Raw genomic sequence first — 20,929 nt, forward strand, 5'->3', positions numbered from 1 at the left:
CAAACTAAGTTTAAATTTCTTTATTCTGTCTGTCACTTTGATCTCTAATTAATCTTTCCTATCAGGTGGCAATAAACATTGGCCAAAGGGATTGTGGACTCAGCTGTCGTGGAATACTTTCAGTATTGGGTCATTGAGCCACACAAGACTTCATGTCTATTAACACTTTTGAAATTATAGACAAAAAATGTCAAAGAAGTTGACAAGGCAAAAACAAATAAATAGTATAAATATAAGTAATCAGATTTAGATGAAAATCCTTCCAAATTGGAAATATTTTTTCTTAGAGATATTTCATTATACTACCACAAGAATATAATTATTTAATAATTTTATGAAACTCATGGGTCAGAATGCCAAGGATATCAGAATGCAAAATAAAACAAAACCCAAAGAATTAACAAGTAGTGCTACTCGGTAGATTTTAAAAATTGTATTTTTTTCAATAAAGCAAAAGAAACCAAGAGGTGAGAAAATGATCTGAGGTTCATGACTGTAAAATGTCCTTTTCTTGACACTTGGAGGAAAAGATAGAGAGGTCAAGTCAATAGGGAAGGAGATTATCAGTACATTACTTACTTCCTTATATCCGAAGATGATGCGTCCATCCATGAGGAGGGTTGCTTGGAATGTGAAGCTTCCCAGGTTGTAATTATCCTGGAGATGTACGTGGTCCCACTGGACAACAAGCGCTGTGCCTATAAACCCCATTGGAACAAAAGAAATGCAGTGAGAAAAATGTATCAATCAATTCTGGTGGGAATCTTCACAAATCATGGATCTAACCTTCACATCTAGTAGCTGTGCTGCTTGAATTTTACATAGTTAACTGGATTTCTGTTACTGACATAGCATTTGGGATACTTTTAAAGCATTGAGTATTCTCTAAATATTTGGTAAAATCTAAGCTCATACTGAGGTGAATATTGAGCCCAGTATGGGGGAATTTTGCCTGAGGAAGTCCATTAATGTTAATGGGTACTGTCTGCTTAAATTTCCATAAGCCACTTTCAAAATGCAACCCAAGTGGCTTGAATGAACTTCAAATACATTTGACAAATGCTGAGAGAGAAAGGAACACATTCAGGGAAGCTAGAATCAGACTTGAAAATGTCTATTTCGTACTTAGAATTATACACTTCCATATGCTAAAGAAAGTTCTTTAACACTCATGGGAATTTTCCTCTTTAATTCACAATGTCTGCATTTCTTTGTTGTACTGCTTCTAAAAGGTTGCAAGGTAGCTTATAGGGCCTCAGGCTAACATTTCTGAAGCCCCTTTAAGTACACTGGGATGAATCTTCAGTGCTATATATCATATTCTGATGAGTCAACCTGCCAGTGTTTATTATAAAAGTATTAACATGAAACAGTAATTGAAACACAGTTTAATAGCCACCAATGAGAATTTATATTTTGTTTTGTTTTCATCAGTGTTTCTCTTTTAGGTTTTATTTATATTTATTTATTTATTTTACTGGGGTACATATAGTTGTTTTACAACATTGTGTTAGTTTCTACTGTACAGCAAAGTGGAGTTCCCTGTGCTATACAGCAGGTTCTCATTAGTTATCTATTTTATATGTATTAGTTAGTGTACATGTCAATCCCAATCTCCCAACTCATCCCACCACCCCTCTTTCCCCACCTTGGTGTCCATACGTTTGTTCTCTACATCTGTGTCTCTATTTCTGCCTTGCAAACAGGTTCATCTGTACCATTTTTCTAGATTCCACATATATGCGTTAATATACGATACTTGTTTTCTCTTTGTGACTTACTTCACTCTGTATGACAGTCTTTAGGTCTATCCACATCTCTATAAATGACCCAATTTTGTTCCTTTTTATGGCTGAGTAATATTCCATTGTATATATGCACCACATCTTCTTTATCCATTTGTCTGTCAATAGGCATTTAGGTTGCTTCCATGACCTGGCTATTGTAAATAGTGCTGCAATGAACATTGGGGGTGCATGTGTCTTTTTGAGTTATGGTTTTCTCTGGGTATGTGCCCAGTAGTGGGATTGCTGGGTCATATGGTAATTCTATTTTTAGTTCTTTAAGGAACCTCCATACTGTTCTCCATAGTGGCCGTATCAATTTATATTCACCAACAGTGCAAAAGGGTTCTCTTTTCTCCACACCCTCCCCAGCCATTTATTGTTTGTAGATTTTTTGATGATGGCCATTCTGACTGGTATGAGATGATACCTCATTGTAGTTTTGATTTGCATTTCTCTAATAATTAGTGATGTTGAGCATCTTTTCATGTGTTTGTTGGCCATCTGTATATCTTCTTTGGAGGAATGTCTATTCAGGTCTTCTGCCCATTTTTTGATTGGGTTGTTTGTTTTTTTAATATTGATCTGCATGAGCTATTTGTATATTTTGTAGATTTTTGTCTTTTGATTCGTTTGCAATTATTTCCTCCCATTCTGAGAGTTGTCTTTTCATCTTGTTTATGGTTTGCTTTGCTGTGCGGAAGCTTTTAAGTTTCATTAGGTCCCATTTGTTTATTTTTGTTTTTATTTCCTACTCTCGAAGGCAGGTCAAAAAAGATCTTGCTGTGATTTATGTCAAAGAGCATTCTTCCTATGTTTTCCTCTGAGAGTTTTATAGTTTCCGGTCTTACTTTTAGGTCTTTAATCCATTTTGAGTTTATTTTTGTGTATTGTGTTAGGGAGTGTTCTAATTTCATTAACTGACACTATTTATTCTTTTTTATTTTTTTAAGAAAACAAATGAGCAGCTAAGATGTTTGCTTAGCTCTAAGTATTGGATTTTCTAATCTTTTAAAAAGTCTTGTTGCCAAAAAATGACGTACAGAAATGAAACTCACAGAACTAAGAGAGCATAACTTATCTCCCAGGTCAGTAAGTATATGATTAAAAAGAAAAAAAATCAATATTGCATGACAGAGAGCTTTTGGGTTAGTGAAGATGTGCAGATGCTAGGAGAGTAGAGTGCCCAGGAGGGCATGTATGCTCCATACCCTTTCCCATGTAACTTGCCCTATACATTTCTTCTGTCTGATTTCCTGAGTTCATTCCTGTACCAGGTGATTGGAGTAGACCAGAACACTGTCATTACTGTGTTTTTGAGTATAACTTAATGCTGAGATCTTTTGACCAAGATGGCAGCATAGGAGGCTCCTGACTTCCCCTCTTCCCATGGATACACTGAATGTACAGCTACACAAGGAGCAATTTCCTTTGAGAGAAATCCAAGATTAGCTGAGTGACTGCTATACATGAGGCAACTGAGAAAATACCCATAATGAAAGTGCACACATCTAGGTGCTTACTGTGATCCTCTGGAGCCCAAAAGAGCCAGTGGGTACTTCCCCTCCCTTGTTCCTTTGGCTCAGTCCAAGGATAAAACCAAGTCACCAGCATCTCTCTGGAAGGAGCTTGCACACATGTCTGGCACCCAGCTTTTGTGGCTGCCACCTGAGGACAGGCCCCCAGGTCATCTTGCTCTGAGAGACAATGGGGTTTGCATTCATGAGTCCCACAGGACTGTAGCACACAAAGAAGCAATTGTTAACAGGCACACCTGTGAGCACTTGCGTCACTTGCATTGGCTATCCCCTCAAGGCTCAGTAGAGAGGGAGCAGACAAAATACCTGTCTCCCAGTTCATCCCTGGAGAGGATCTGACTGCATACTTTTCCAGTATGCTGCTGCCTGAGGGACTGCCAACAAATCTAGGTGCTGACTGCGATCTTCCCCTTTGGGAAACTGATGGCTCTTGGCACACCCAAAACTACTGGATGCCACTGAGAACAAAGATGGTGCCTTGAACAATCACAAAGGTTTGAAAGATAACCAGGAGCTTGAGCTAAACTGATTGATGAAGTTCATGTTGTACAGAAAACCACTCTGACAAGACTGGAAGAGGTAGCTATTTATCTGATGTACAAAAACTAACAGTGAGTAAAGAAAAATGAAGAAACAGGGGAATATGTTCCAAACAAAAAACAAGATAAATCTCTAAAAACTGATCTTAATGAAACAGAAGTAAGTGATTTACCCAAATGAGTTCAAAATAACAGTCATAAGTATGCTCACTGGACTTCCCTGGCAGGCCAGTGGTGAAGATTCTGTGTTTCCATTGCAGGGGCCACAGGTTTGATCCCTGGTTGGGGGACCAAGATCCCGTATGCCACACAGTGCAGCCAAAAAACAAACAAAAAAAAGATGCTCACTGAGGTCAGGAGAGCAATGCATGAACAAAGTGAGAATTTCAACGAAGAGACAGAAAATATAAAAAGTACTAAATAGAAATCATAGTACTGAAGAATACAATAACTGACTGGAAGTTTTAATAGAGGGGTTCAACAACAGACTGTATCAAGTAAAAGAAAAGATCAATGCACTTGAAAACGTATCAGCAGAACTGATCCAATTAGAGGAGCAGAGAGAGAACAAAAAGAATGAAAAAGAGTGAAGATAGCTTAAGGGACATATGGGACACCATCAAGTAGACCAATATTCACATTATAGGGATTTCAGAATGAGAAGAGAGAGAGAAAGGGGCAGAAGGATTATTCAGAGAGGACTTCCCAGGTGGTGCAGTGGTTAAGAATCTGTCTGCCAATGCAGGGGACACGGGTTCGAGCCCTGGTCTGGGAAGAACCCACATGCCTCAGAGCACCTAAGCCCATGCACCACAACTACTGAGGCTGTGTTCTAGAGCCTGCAAACCACAACTACTGAGCCCATGTGCCACAACTACTGAAGCCTGCATGCCTAGAGCCTGTGCTCTGCAACAAGAGAAGCCACCTCAGTGAGAAGCCCGCCCACCACAACGAAGAGTAGCCCCGCTCGCCGCAACTAGAGAAAGCTTGTGTGCGGCAATGAAGACCCAACGCAGCCAAAAATAAATTAAAAATAAAATGATTATTCAAAGAACTAATGGCTGAAAACTTCCTTAACCTGGGGAAAAAAACAGACATCCAGATCCAGAAAGCTCAAAAATACCAAAAAAAGATGAATCATAAGGGATTTACACTGAAACACATTAAAATCAAATTATCAGAAGTTAACAACAAGGAAAGAATCTTAAAAGCAAGAAGAGAAAAGCAATTTGTTATTTACAAGGGAAATTTTAAAGACTGTTAGTAGATTTTTCTGCAGAAACCTTGCAGGCAAGAGAGAGTGGGGTGAGGTATTCGAAGTGCTGAAAGAAAAAACCTGCTAACCAAGAGTACTTTATTAAGTAAAGTTGTTCTTCAGAAATAAAGGAGAGATAAAGAAATTTCCAGACAAACAAAAGCTGAAAAAGATCTTTACCACTAGACCAGACTTATAAGAAATGTTAAAGGGAGTTCTTCAAGCTAAAATGAAAGAATGCTAGTAAGTAACAAGAATTATATATATAAAAGAAAAACTCACTGGTAAAGGTAAATATATAGTTAATTCAGAATACTCATAATGGTGGTGGAAAAATCACTTATAACTCTAGTATAAAAGTTAAAAGACAAAAGTTTTAAAAATAACTATAACTACAATAGTTTGTTAGTGGATATGCAATATAAAAAGTTATAAATTGTGATATCAAAAACATAAAATATGGTGGAAGGTGTAAAAATGTAGAGCTTCTGTATGAGTTTGAAGTTAGTTGTTATCAGCTTAAAATTGATTGTATAAGATGTTTTACGCAAGCCTCATAGTAACCACAGATCAAATACTTACACACAGAAGATAAATACAATGAATTGAAGCGTATCACTACAGAAAATCAAATCACAAAGGAGAGTGAGAGAAAGAAAGGAATAAAGGAATTACAAAACAGCCAGAAAACAGCTACCAAAATGGCAATAGTAAACCATACCTATCAATAGTTACTTTAAATGTAGATGGACTAAATTCTCCAATCAAAAGACACAGACTGGGTTAAGAGTTTAAGAAAAAGACTTAACCATATGCTGCCCACAGACACTCACTTCAGTTTTAAGAACACACGTAGATTAAAAGTAAGGTATGGAAAAAGATTTTCCATGCAAATGGAAACCAAAAGAAAACAGAGGTAGGTATACTTATGCCAGAAAAGTAGACTTTTAAGCCAAAACTTGTAACAAGAGACAAAAGAAAGATCATTATTCAATAATAAAGAGGTCAATTCATCAAGAGGATATTAACAACTGTAAATGTTTATAAATATTTATGTATCCAATCATAATACCTAAATATATAAAGCAAATATTAACGGATCTAGAGGCAGAAAGAGACAGCAATACAATAAAAATAGGGAACTTCATATCTCACTTTCAACAATGGATTGATCATTCAGACAGAAAATCAATAAGGAAACATTGGACTTAAACTACATATTCGAGCAGGTGAACCTTACAGAAATACATAGAACATTTCATCAAACAGCAGCAGAATGCACATTTTACTGAAGTGCACATAAGACATTCTCCAGGATAGATAATTTTTTTAGGCCACAAGACAAGTCTTAACAATTTTAAGAGGCCTGAATTCATATCAGGCATCTTTTCTGACCAAAATGGTATAAAACTACAAATTAACAGCAGAAGGAAAACTGGAAAATTCACAAATACATGGAGATTAAAAAATATCCTCCTGAACAACCAATGGGACAAAGAAGAAATCAAAAGGGAAATCTAAAAATATCTTGAGATAAATGAAAATGGAAACAAAACATAAAACTTAAGGGATTCAGCAGAGGCACTTCTAAGAGGAAATTTATAGAGATAAATGCCTATATGAAGAAAAAAGAAAGATCTCAAAAAACAACCTCACTTTACACATCAAGGAACTAAAAAAGAAGAACAAACCAAGCCCAAAGTTAGCAGAAGAAGGAAATATCAAAGATCAGAATGGAAATAAAAGAAATGGAGACTAAAAAGATCCATTAGATAGATATCACTAGAATGATAGAAAAGATCATTGAAACTAAGAGCTTTCTTAAGATAAAAAATTTGACAAAACTTTGGCTAGACTAAGAAAAAAGAGAAAGTATAAATAAAATCAGAAATGAAAGAGGAGACACTACAACTGCTAACACAGAAAACAAAGGACCATAAGAAACTATTGTACTATGAACAATCATATGCCAACAAATTGGACAACCTAGGACATATGGATAAATTCCTAGAAACATACCACCAATCAAGATTGAATCACAAAGAAACAGAAAATCTGAACAGACCAAATACTAGTAAGGAAATAGAATCAGTAATTATAAAAGTTCTGACAAAGAAAAATCCAGGACCAGATGGCTTCACTGGGGAACCTTACCAAACAGTTAAAGAAGAATTAATACCAATTCTTATCAAAGTCTTCCAAAATAGAGAAGAGAGAACACTTCCAAACTCATTTTTCAAGGCCAGCATTACCCTGATACCAAAGCCAAATGAGGACACTACAAGAAAAGAAACTTACAGACCAATATAGCCAATGAACATAGATGCAAACATACTCAACAAAATCTTAGCAAATCATATTCAACAGTACATCAAAAAGATCATATACCACGATCAAGCTGGATTTATTCCTGAGATGCAAGGATGGTTCAACATGCACAAATCAATCAATGTGATATGCCACATTAACAAAATGAAGGATAAAAGTCATATGACGATCTCAATAGATGCAGAAAAAGCATCTGACAAAATTCAACATCCTCTCATGATAAAAACTCTTAAGTCAGATATAGATAGAATGCATCTCAACAAAATAGAGTCCATATATGACAAGCCCATAGCTAACATCATACTTAAGGCTAGCAAGATACTAAGCAGAAAGCTTTTCCTCCTCTAAGATCAGGAAAAAGACAAGGACACTCACTCTCACCATTTTTATTCAACATAATACTGGAAATCCTAGCCAGAGCAATTAGTCAAGAAAAAGAAATAAAAGGCATACAAACTGGAAAGGAAGAAGTAAAACTGTCACTATTTACAGATGCCTGTATTGTATATAGAAAACCCTAAAGACTCCAAAAAAAAACCTGTTAGAACTAATAAATAAATGAATTCAGTAAGGTTGCAGGATTCAAAATCAATATACAGAAATGTGTTGTGTTTCTATGTGCTAATAACAGACTATCAGAAAGGGAAATTAAGAAAACAATCCCATTTACAATTGCATCAAGAAAATACTTAGGAATAAATTTAACTAAAGGGGTGAAAGTCCTGTATACTGAAAACTGTAAGACAATGATGAAAGAAACTGAACAAGGCACAAATAAATGGAATGATATTTCATGTTCTTAGATTGGAAGAATTAATATTGTTAAAATTTTGATGCTACCCAAAACAATCTACAGATTCAATGCAATCCCTATCAAAATTCCAATAAATAGAATGAAAAAAATCCTAAAATTTGTATGGAACCACAAAAGACTCCAAATAGCCAAGCAATCTTGAGAAAGAAGAACAAAGCTGGAGGCATTATACTTTCTGATTTCAAAGTATATTACAAAGCTATAGTAATCAAAACAGTATGGCTTTGGGATTAAGGAAAAAAGACACATAGATCAATGGAACAGAGTACAGATCCCAGAAATAAATCCATGCTTATATGGTCAATTCATTTTTCAATAATGGAGCCAAGAATATACAATGCGGAAGAACTGTTTCTCAACAAACTGGATAACTGTGCTAGGAAAACTGGATAGCCACATGCAAAAGAATATACCATACACAAAAATCAACTCAAAATGGATTAAAGACTTGAATGTTATACCTGAAATGTAAAACTCCTAAAAGAAAACATAGACGGTAAGCTCCTTGACATAGGTCTTGGTAATCATATTTTGTATTTTGTATTTAACACCAAAAGCAAATGCAACAAAAGCGAAAATAAACAAGTTGGACTACATCAAACTAAAAATATTCTGCACAGCAAAAGAAAACATCAACAAAGTGAGAAGGCAGCCTATGGAATAGGAGAAAATATTTGCAAACCATGTATCTAATAAGGGATTCTATCCAAAATAAATACAGAACTCATACAACTCAATAGCAAGAAAACAAATAACCCAATTAAAATATGGGCAAAAGACCTAAACAGCCATTTTTCCAAATAAGACATATAAATGGCCAAGAGGTTCATGAAAATGTGCTCAGCATCACTAATCATCAGAGAAATACAAATCAAAAGCACAATGAGACATCACCTCACACCTGTTAAGATGTCTATTATCAAAAAGACAAGAGGTAACAAATCCTGGAAAGGATGTAGAGAAAACAGAACCCTTATAGTCTGTTGGTGGAAACGTAACTGGAACAGACACTGTGCAAAACAGTATGGAATTTCCTCAAGAAATTAAAAATAGAAAACTACCATATGATCCAGGAATCCCACTACTGGGTGTATATCAAAGGAAACAAAATGACTTCCTTAGAGAGATATCTATACTCTCCTGTTCATTGAAGCATTATTTAAAGTAGCCAAAGTATGAAAACAACTTAAGTGTTCATCTATGGATGAATGGATAAAGAATATGTGGTATATATACACAATGGAATATTATTCAGCCCCCAAAAGAATGAAATCCTGCCTTTGTGACAACATGGATGTATCTGGAGGGCATTAAGCTAAGTGAAATAAGCCAAATAGAGAAAGAGAAAAACTGCATGGTATCACATACATGTGAAATCTAAAAACAAAACAAAACAAAGAGAGTTGACCTCAAAGAAACAGATTTTAGAATGTCGGCTGCCAGGGACTAGGGTCTGGGGGAAATAGAGAGATGCCGACAAAAGGATACCAACTTTCATTTATACAATGAATAAGGTCTGAGGATCTAATGTATAACACGGTGACTACAGTTTCTAACACTGTACAATATAATTGAAATTTACTGAGAATAAAACTTAAGTGTTCCCACCCGAAAAGAAAAAAGGTACATATGTGAGGTGATGAAAATATTAATTAACTTGATGGTGGAAATTCTTTTGCAATGTATATATATATATCAAATTATCACGCTATACCCTTTAAATATAGACATCTATTTATTTCCTTGAGGTAAAACTTTAGAAGTAAAAATTTATTTTATTTTATTTTTTACTTTTACCTTGGTACTTTTAGTTATATGCAGCACCCAAGACATACCCCTGTTGTAAGTGAAAACCCCGGTCTCTTCCTTCCACGGGCATCTCTGTATCTATACAACCATTTTTCTAAAAACTGGAAAAGGCAAGAGGACAATAATAGCCAGGAAACTTCCCATAATCGTAGAAGTAAAAGGGTTTTCTGATCATGAAATTCCTCCTAACAACCACTTCTTTTCTTTCACATGTGTTCACAACTCTCAAGCTCTAGTCTCCTTCTTACTCACTAATTTCTAATAGACACTTTGACGGTGCAGAGGAAACACTGAAATGGAGGGCAGATGAGCTAGACTTGTGTCCTGCCTCTAATACTTTGTGTGTGACCTTGGACACAATTAACCTGCTTGAACCTGTTTCTTCTACAACATGGGAGGAATAATTCTTGCCTTCTAGGGATTTCTGCAATCAATCAAAAAATATATAGTTTCCTCAAATTCTTTGTGCACAAGAGAGGTCTACCTAAATTGAGTAATTAAATGTTTTTAATGCAAATTCTGGTGATGATATTTTCAATACATTGTTAGTAGCAGACTTTTAAAAATAACACTAATTGTGCAAATATGTTTTATATTATGTAGTAGCACAGCTCCCCCAGCATTTAATTTAAATGGTTCTACTAGTAAGATTAGTTGAGTGTAAATGTTATCATTAAATTTTAAAATTAATTATATGTCTCTATCTTGTTTTATTGAATAATCAATATATCAAATTTTACCTTTTATTACAAGTTGCTGAATCTAAAACTTTACGGTCTGCAGGTTAGTGAGAGTGGCTTTTAGAGATACGATCTTGTATTTCTCTAAGCAGCGCCTTACTCACATATTGCTTCCTAGGTAGTACCTAATATAGGAAGCAATTAGGTAAGTGAACCAAAAAGACACTTTCTTTGGTCATCAGCTATGATGTAGGAGAATAATCTGCCAAGAGCAATCCTTGGAATTCACCAAAGAGCTGGGTTAGTGTGGTGCATCTCTTGGCTTATGACTGACAATCCTACACTGTTTTTCTGATGATGGGCACAAAATCTAATGGTAAAGTTCTTCCTGGCAGAGCTGAAGTTGTAATTTAAGCTCATATAACAGACCACATGAGCTGCTGTACCATCCTATGTGCTTAATGGAACTGAGCAGTTGCAACTTAGTATCCTTAGGGTGATCAAGCTGTCTAATCAGTAATGGATGCCAATTTCTTAATCTCCAAAGTAAAAACAGGCAGGTAGGTTGATCTAGGGGCATTTAAGGTCACTACTAACTCCCCATTTTCTGATTCTGTGCTTGATTAGGCTTCTGATCACTGCAAGACTTACGCTTTCTATTTGCTATTTATGAGCCACCAAATTATTTTTCTAATAAAAGGTTTAGTTTTACAACTTCTCTAGTTTTTGTGCATTAATATTCTGTGACTTCTAGGCTGGCTATAATATTTGGAAGCATCGTCTGATTTTTAAAATCTAGTGCTTTAATGCTTACAGAAATATTATCTTAGAAGAAATGTTCTAAACTGCTGTCTCCTCTAGAGAAGTTTTTGCTGCCTAAAATGCTGAGTTTCCCATCCTTAAGCATTCCTTCAATGATCCTAACCAATCAAAGTTGGAAATATTTCAGTAAGTTGCTATGGTATAAAAGGACTTTGTGAAGATCCTTACAATACTGGAAGGTGCTTCAATCATTTAATAAAACACAGGCAATTACTAGCTTTTATTATTATATTGTAAGAATGCAATATTCCCATTGGTTATCACACAGAAGATATTTCAATAAAGTAAAGTACAGTAATTCTTGAGTATTCGTACTTTCACAACTCAGAATTAAAAATCATCTTACATACCTAATTTTTTTCATGTATTCATTCATTGAATAATTAATTATTGAGGACTGACTGTGTATTGAGTTCTTGTGCCAGGTATTGAAGAGAAAATAATTTCTTATAAATAGTCACAGTCCTAGTTTTTAAAGAATTTAGAATCCAGCTGAAGTGGCATACATTAATTTTTAAAAATCATTTAAATAAAAGTAAAATTTAAATATTGAGCTACCTAGGCACTGGGTGTGTGAGAGAGCATATGGGGAAAGAGACTTAATATGCTTTATGATTTTTTTTTTTTTTTGCGGTACGCGGGACTCTCACTGTTGTGGCCTCTCCCATTGCGGAGCCCAGGCTTGGGAGGCGCAGGCTCAGTGGCCATGGCTCACGGGCCCAGCCGCTCCGCGGCATGTGGGATCTTCCCTGACCGGGGCACGAACCCGCGTCCCCTGCATCGGCAGGCGGACTCTCAACCACTGTGCCACCAGGGAAGCCCCTGCTTTATGATTCTTATGCTAACAGTCTAAAAACTTGGTCATCAGAAGCTTGTGGCCATGAGTAAATGTTCCCAACATCACCTAGTAAGTGACAAAGCTTGGAAAATACTCAACTTTCTTATTTACTTAGGGTAGATTCATTCTGTCTAGTAGGTCACGGGATAAGCTTCAGATAAGTTGCTCACTGTAGCTCTGTCTAAAGTATACTTACAATCTACTTGTACATCTTTGGGCCTTAGTACCTCAGTTTTTTTAAGTGGGAGGACAGAGTATAACAGTTCTTAAAATAATAGAAGGAAATAATTATTATGGCTAACATTTAGAATTACTTCATATTGGATCACACTTTGGTGTTATTCAAATTGTTTGAAATGCATTTCTCAAAGTGTACATCTAAGTATGTTTAGTTTTCTTCCTCTTTTGCTATTTTGACCTGTAAAGTGGCTTTATCACACTGGTCAGATCTCTTTCAGCAAAATGATGTCATTTTCTGAAAGCCATGGTCACGAGTAAGTCTATGCTACCCCATAGTAATTTTCTTTCTTGCTCATTAAGGCGAGACAAGAGAAGAAATAACTCTGTTCAGGCCACATGCTTTCATTATTTTAAAAGATAAAATTGTCATTTGGGCAAATAAATACTATTTTTGTATTATAAAGAGAACAGAAATTTCTATCTTTAAGTTTCCAAAACAAACTCTTCTTTTCCTATAATTTCGTTTTCTACTAAAGTTACAGCTTTCAATAAGATGTAGACATGAAAATTCATTTATGTCTTTAGGACCTTACATTTCTTACTTAGATTTGAATGGTACTTAGTGACATATTCTAGGTCTTTTCTGACTATTTTATATGTCCCACAAAGAAATAGTAGGGATAGACTGTTGTCAGCTACTCTATTTAATATTTCAAAGTCAGGAAAACTTTTTTCTTAAGTGATTTTAATTACCCACAATCCTAGATTTTTAAAAGATGTGTTCATCTTATGGTACATATTATTCAAAAGTTTTGGAAATTTAATATCAATATATTATGCCACTTGCCTCTATCTGAAGATCAAAACTAACAAATTATCCTTTGTTTTTTTTAATACGAGGGACGTATTGCAACTAGCATAAAATAAATGTATTTGCTTTGTTCGAGGCGTCGTTTACAGCAACTCATATATTATAGTGCCCAATACATGTTAATAAACATTTGTTGAATGAAGAAATGAATGAATGAATAAACGAGTGACATTTAACCACATACTTTACTTCACATATTAACAGTATTAACAGCTGCAGTGTAACATTTGTCATCTCGGGGCATTTGTATCAAGCAGTTTAAAATTCCAGTCTACCCCCAAAAAACCCAAGGTTACTAAAATATTAATATGAATCTGATGATCAATGTTTATAAGTATACATTTAGTAAAAATAGGCTAACCAATACATACCATTATCAAAATATCTGACCGTTGAATTTCTGGATACACTGGGATCAAAATTTGCCATTAAAGGTGCTATGTACTGTGTGGCTGTTAGCATTCGATGTACAACTTCTCCAGTGTATATGAAACCTATAATTAGAAAAATAATACATATGTTAAGAAAAAGTCCAGAAAATTTTAATTAAAATATCGCAACTCATCTTCAGTCACATTTCAAAAATAAAATATCATGGTAGCTAAAAAAAAGCAACATAATTAATGTCTTAATGTCTGATCAGCAATAGTTGAGTCTGGATTAGGTGACAAATTCCCATATGATTTGGTAGCACCTTGCAGACTGGTAAATCAGAAATCTATAGTATGTACAACTTTAATTGCAGGAAAGTGACTATTACCTGGAAGAGATTATTAGGCTGAAGAGGCTAGTATAGTACTATAAGTAATTCAAACATTAAATTTGCCTTCAGTAATCCCTTGTTATCTTAAACGCTAGTCAAACAGGCAAGTCCAGCTTACAAATGAATGTATTTTCATGATGTTGAATTGCTTTTTTTTTTTTTTTAATTTATTTAGTTTTGGCTGTGTTGGGTCTTCGTTGCTGCACGCAGGCTTTCTCTAGTTGCAGCGAGTGGGGGCTACTCTTCCTTGCGGTGCGCGGGCTTCTCATTGCGGTGGCTTCTCTTGTTGCGGAGCACCGGCTCTAGGCTCGCGGGCTCAGTAGTTGTGATTTGCAGGCTCTAGAGCGCAGGCTCAGCAGTTGTGGTGCACGGGCTCAGTTGCTCCGCGGCATGTGGGATCTTCCCGGACCAGGACTCGAACCCGTATTCTCTGCATTGGCAGGCGGATTCTTAACCACTGCGCCACCAGGGAAGCCCTGAATTGCTTTTCTTAATCTCAGTTTAGGACATTTTAGAAATCACACATATGTATCTTTAATACTAAAATGAAGAAAATGTTTTGGACCATCTTTTCTAAGTTGAAAGGAGGCTAAACACTCATGCAAAAACTTCACATTTCTCAGATTGCTCAAGTAGCACTGTATCAAGGAGGTAGACTATATGTTTTCAGGTAAGATGGTAAGACATTGATAATGCATAAATGCCTCTCTATTTAGAGAGTTATCAATGCCAGCCTATTCTAGCTGTTGGATAAGGAGAGCGAATGTACTATGGAGAACTTCAGTCTTGAATTAACTTTCAATACCTCCCATGTTACAACCCTACCCACTTTCAATTATTCACATTGGGTTTATTTACTTTGCGGATTACCCATGACAAATTGTTAATCCTATACTGGCTTCTTGCCTCCAAGGTCTTTAGCTGCCTAAAAGGAGAGTCAGCTCAGGGAATACCAACCAATTTTTCATATTAATCTAGGAAGTGCACAATTAAGAACATAAAAAATGCACACATACACACATACATTATTACAAAATAAAATCCAAAGCAAGTTATTTGTGACAATGCAATTGTAATGTTTAGGCAATCGTAAGTTAACTACGTATCTGGGGTTACTATAGATCATTTTTCTATTTCCATTAGAACTAATTTAAAAAGTGGGACTTTTTTTAAAACCACAAAATTATGTAGAATTTAAACTTCTAAAAGTGTAAAACTTTTATCTCACTTCATGGTCTGAATAAAGCTTTCATTGGCATATCACAGCCTTTATTGTTTCAAATTCTCAACTGTAATTTCTAGGTGAGTTATTGGAGAATTAAATCTGTAGTCATTTACTTTGAAATCAGTTGCTGTCTTTCCAGCAATGTCGTCTTTCCTTTGAGTTCCTTTTTTTTTTTTTTTTTTTTTTTTTGCGGTATGCGGGCCTCTCACTGTTGTGGCCTCTCCCGTTGCGGAGCACAGGCTCCGGACGCGCAGGCTCAGTGGCCATGGTTCACGGGCCTAGCAGCTCAGCGGCATGTGGGATCTTCCCGGACCGGGGCACGAACCCGTGTCCCCTGCATCGGCAGGCGGACTCTCAACCACTGCGCCACCAGGGAAGCCCCCTTTGACTTTCTTTTTTATTTTTCATCAAAGGCATAATTGAATCATAGCTATTCACCTTTAAAAATGATACTTAAACTGGTAAAATCTTTAGCATGTTTTAATCATCCATTACTCTTTGTTTCTCATTTGCCAAAAAATATCTTTCAAAATAAATTCCCTATGTCTTGATCAGAACTTTGTACATTTGCAATTTCACGTAGCTCAAGTGTACTAAAAGATATGATAGGGTGGAAGAGTCATTGCTTTTATTTGATTTCCCTGTAATTTTCAGAGCCACGCTCTCAACGTTCAAAGTCCAACATCACATCCTTAAAATTATAAAGATGAAGAGTGACTATTTTTCAGGGTCTATGATTTACTTTTTTTCTCCTATCCTCACCAGCATGCTTTTATATTCACCATTAATTTCACCATTAAAATGGATACAAAAATTCTATAAATATGATCTTTTAAGGAAAAAATTGAATTATACTCTGAAAGTGTTCTTTCAGGGACAGTAGCTCTGGATAGTTTATTCCCTTACTTTAAATTCTCCATGTATTAATAAGAGAAACTGATTTATTTAAAGAATAAAGAGGGCAGTAGTTCAAGGCAGTAAGATAATTTTAAATCAATACAAAATTCATTCACCAAAACAACTCTGTAAGAAATGCGGCAGCAATTCCTAGAAAAACAGAATTGAAAAATGCAGAGCCATTAATGATTTCAGATACTTAATTATTACTATTAGTTTTAAAAATAAATAAGATTTATATTTATTTTTATAGATTTGGCAAAACATTATTTTCCATTCTATTGTATGTAACTCAGTCTTTCAGATCATGAGAATCATTATCTGCTGCTTCCTCTCATCAGGAAAAAGTTTTCTAGAACTACAATTTCCCAAATTTTAAAGGTGAAGTCTCAAATTATTCCCAAAGAACTAAGTAAAATGATGGAAGAATTTGCTAATGTGTAAAAGTTATAATTACAACTCTTGATTCTTCTATTATTATAACATTAATATAAATTATAAGTACTAGTCCTATGAGTATTATAGCTGCTACAACTACTACTAACAAGAAAGTCTGCCACTACTATTAATCTGCTACCACTATTACTACTACCACCACCAAGACTAATGTGAAAAACAATCCAAGGATACAAAAACTCCACTACTCCACAAAATGAGTTTAATTTTGCTAATTCAGAGAATACTTCTTGTTTACTTAGCTGCATGAAACCCAATTCCTTCATTATCTTAGGTTAGCTCTTAGTGACTATGAAGTAAAATGCTTGATTGTAGCGATGGGCTCTACTGAGTTCTCCTTACATTCCTAGGTTTTGAAAATATCATTTCAGCAGTGATTAATAACTGAGTAGAGAGAAACCTTACAGGCCTGCTGAGAGCAGGGAGGGAAGTGTAATCAGGTGTTGAATAAGAACCAGCTATGCAAAGTAAAGAGTCCTTTAATGGAATAAATCTTTTCCAAATCTTCAAAGGAATTCAGAGCTACCAATACCCCGTTTAGACATCTGTCTCTTTTCTTTAGTTGTCTTGGGCATGTCCAGTTGTACAGAAAAAATATTTCATTTTTCAATTTAGGCAACATATATTTACTGTTTTTTCAAACTTGGCTGTAGCCATTTGAAGAGCTAATCACAAAATGTCTTTTACTCACTATGTGCTTCTAATTTAAATAGCACTCATCTACCTAGTCATAAGATGTGTAGAAAAGTGGTTATTACCCAGGTAATTTGGAACCCAGAAAGATACCTCCACTTAAAAGATCCAAATTAGAGAAGCAAATGTATTTTGTTTTTGAATTTCAAGTGACAGCTACACACTGCATTTCTCTTGCCTTCATGTGTAAACCTAAAGTCAAGTCCTGAGCTCAGCTGAAATTGACAGCTTTGCTCTTGCAACTGAAGGATCTCCTTGGGCTGTTTCTGTAGATGGTCTCTAGTCACTTGAATAATCTAGTTTTAAATCTGTAAACCTCATCAAGTCATTTGAGGATTCTATCATTGTAAGTCCTGGCATGAATAACCCTTGCCCAATCATTATATATTTATTAACCACAATTATATATTTACTAACTACAAATATTATTGTGATCATTGTAAAATTAACCAATATCTATATACCACTTTACCAATTACATTATTTTCATATATTTTCTTCACTGTATACTTATAATAACTTTGAAAGGAATTATTATTATTTCTATTTATTAAGTATAGCATGTAATGAGGCTGGGTAATTTGCTTAAAGCCACATGGCTAGAATTGGTCTTCTGATTCCAAATTTTATGACCTCCTCACAACATACTTTAGAATTCATTATGTGTCCAGCACTAGATACTCTCCCTCACTGGATTTCATACTTAAACAAGGAGTTTGAGGAGGAAAAGACCTGCCCTCTCTGTGAAAGCTCCACTGCCTCTACCTTGGAGCAGAGCGGCAGTCACCTTAAGTCCTGCTACTTTTATTGTACTGCTCTTATTAACTGCAAATTGTACAAATAGAGTTAAAATAGATTCTTCCATCAAAATCCACCAAGTGACTCTCAAGTTGGTAGGTGAATGACATATGATTAGGGAATATATTTGACAGTGAAATCAAATTATTTCCTAGCTGTGTGACATAAGTTCCCGACCTCTCTGTGGCTCAGTTCCCTAATCTGTTAAATGGAGGAGTAATATCTACATCATTGGGTTGTTATGATGGCTGAATGAGTTAATACGTTAAAAACACTCAAAGATAATGTTTAAAACAAAAAATTTGCAGAAAGAAAATCAATTAAATTCTATTTTTCACCCCTTGAAGCCTTTTCTGCCTAATGCCTAATAGTTGATTAGACCTGCACTAGGATGTTTCTATAACATCAAAATTGTCCTTCAGACTCAAACGATATGATACGTGTTTTGTTGCATTATTCCAATTTCGGTTAAGGTGTACCATTGAACCTAACTACAAGACAACAGGTAATAAAACAGCCTTAATGTCCAAAGTTCTATACTTATGTAGATATATGTTTCCTTACATTCTGATGGAATAGCACCTTGTAAAAATATCAACCTCCTATTGGTTGCAAATGGTTGTTTCATTTAATTGAAAGTGTCACAGTTATGAAGGAAGCATGAAAAGGCTATAATTTCCTGTGAAACATTCTGTGAAACTTTAATGTGTAAAGCGCTACATAAAATATTCTACTTCATCATCTTTCAGTTGATATTTTTGACCCCAGAGGAAAGGTTGGATCTGATGGGTAAGCCTGTAGGGCAGTGAACACTTATATTTAAATGCTGCCTTTAGAATACAAATGACAATGGTGTATGCAACTGTTGCCACCTTTATGACATGTGTACCATGACCCCTACACATTAATCAAATAGATCTGAAATTTATGGTCTTTTATCCACGAAGATTTGGAGAACAGATTCCTCATACCGATCCTTCCGTAACCTTATATATGACCTGTCCCATCTCTATGCATGAAGAACTGAGTTGTTTAACTGGGTGTTGTTTGTGGTTATTGTTTTATCAGTTGCTCTGTGTTTGTGGTGGACAACTTGCTCGAAGCAAACAAATGCAGTTTGAGCATAATTCAACTTACATTTTGCACAAATGCCATTTTATGAATCACAGTACATTATCACGTGCTATAAACTAGCCCCTTTCAGACAAATACTTGTTTGTAATTCAGTTAGCCTTTTAAACAAAACCACATGTGGCAGCAACTGCTAATTTGAAAATTAAAAGTTGTGGCAAGTTATCTGGTAACTAACTGTTTGCCAACTGCAACTGTACAATGAATGACGGGTTTCATGTAACAGGCTTCCTCTGGACAAAATTGTTGCTAGTAGACCACATAGTTCACAGTGATGATATTGGTGTGTACATGCAACTTAGACAGTTAAAGAAAAAAACAGAAGCATTTCTGAAGTTCATATGAACTTGCTAACCACGGGCTCCTAGGAAGCAACCTATACTCTTGTCAATCACCAAATACCTTTCCTTTACAATTCCAACCAGGTGTCGAGGTGTCAATCATATTTTATACATTGAAAACTTATATATGTCAAAATATATCACATCTCATAGACTCCTTTATCCTATTGGCTTAAGGCCACAATGGGGACTACAAATCACAACAGGCACCCTCTGGGGGAAAAAAGCAACCAGTGACAACTTGGTTATTGGCTGCAAATTATGGTCATGAAATTACCAATATAAAATTTATGTTGATGATATAAAGTGCCTCTCTCCAACTCCAGAAGGAAAGGACAGGAGCCCGAATTATGTAGGTGAGGAAAGGAAGAGAGACAAAAATCCATAACTTCTTTCATTTTCATTTTTAACTATTAACAAAATTGTTGCCTGTAGTTCTTGCCTTCTCCATCTTATTTCTTATAAGATGCGACTTATTTCTTCTTTCTTCTCCATCTTATTCAAATAAATAATGTAACATGTTCTTAACTCATGTTAATTCTTAGTTGTTACGGTCAACAGTTCCCCTCTTCCTTCTGTTCTAAAGGCTTCTGATTATCTGGGATTTCCAGAGAGGGGTCCTTTCACGCTGCAGACAGTGAATGGCACCCCCCGGAGTTGGGTAGTGCATGACCTACATGCTTTTCATGGAGGCACTGCATTGCTCCTTTTTACCTGAAAATCAAGTCCATCCCCTCTGTCCAGATGGATCCGGGTACTATATTTTGAAAGCCTTACTCTTGCAAGGGGGAGAAGGGGAGGGTTGCTTTGAATGACTTATGGCCCTAGACTGAGGATTCAGGGATCCTGTTGTCAAATGCTGGACTTACATGTAGCAGCCAAATTATAGTTGGGAGTTAGCCCCTATACCTGAGGTCTGCTTGGTTTGGGGTATGCTGTCCTGTGTTTGCAAAGCCTTTATCTCAAATCCTACCTAGTACCTTGAACCTTGCTCCTTGTGTGCAGTTTTTCTAGAAGACAACCACTTTTATTTCCTGACCTACAAATATCGGCTCCCCTGGAATTTCTGCCCATTTACCGGAACCTAAATAAACCCTTCGGGAAACCACCTAGAACATCTCTAGGTTATCAGCTGGGCTTCCATCCAGGCTCTGTCCTGCTCTAGAG

At 35.7% G+C, this 20,929-nt stretch overlaps 1 protein-coding gene across 1 annotated transcript in view; it reads right to left on the reverse strand.

The window, feature by feature from the left end:
• Positions 1-20,929, reverse strand: part of PLXDC2 (plexin domain containing 2) — a 414,157-nt gene that overhangs the window by 132,151 nt on the left and 261,077 nt on the right. Inside the window, exons 5-6 of the mRNA XM_004285697.4 lie at positions 13,830-13,952; positions 580-698 (exon numbers count right to left, since the gene is read on the reverse strand). Of these exons, the coding sequence (XP_004285745.1) occupies positions 580-698; positions 13,830-13,952 (242 nt within the window). The remainder of the gene's footprint in view (positions 1-579; positions 699-13,829; positions 13,953-20,929) is intronic.

The sequence above is a fragment of the Orcinus orca genome, chromosome 2 (genome assembly GCF_937001465.1).
Source record: "Orcinus orca chromosome 2, mOrcOrc1.1, whole genome shotgun sequence".
In the NCBI taxonomy this organism is placed as follows: domain Eukaryota; kingdom Metazoa; phylum Chordata; class Mammalia; order Artiodactyla; family Delphinidae; genus Orcinus; species Orcinus orca.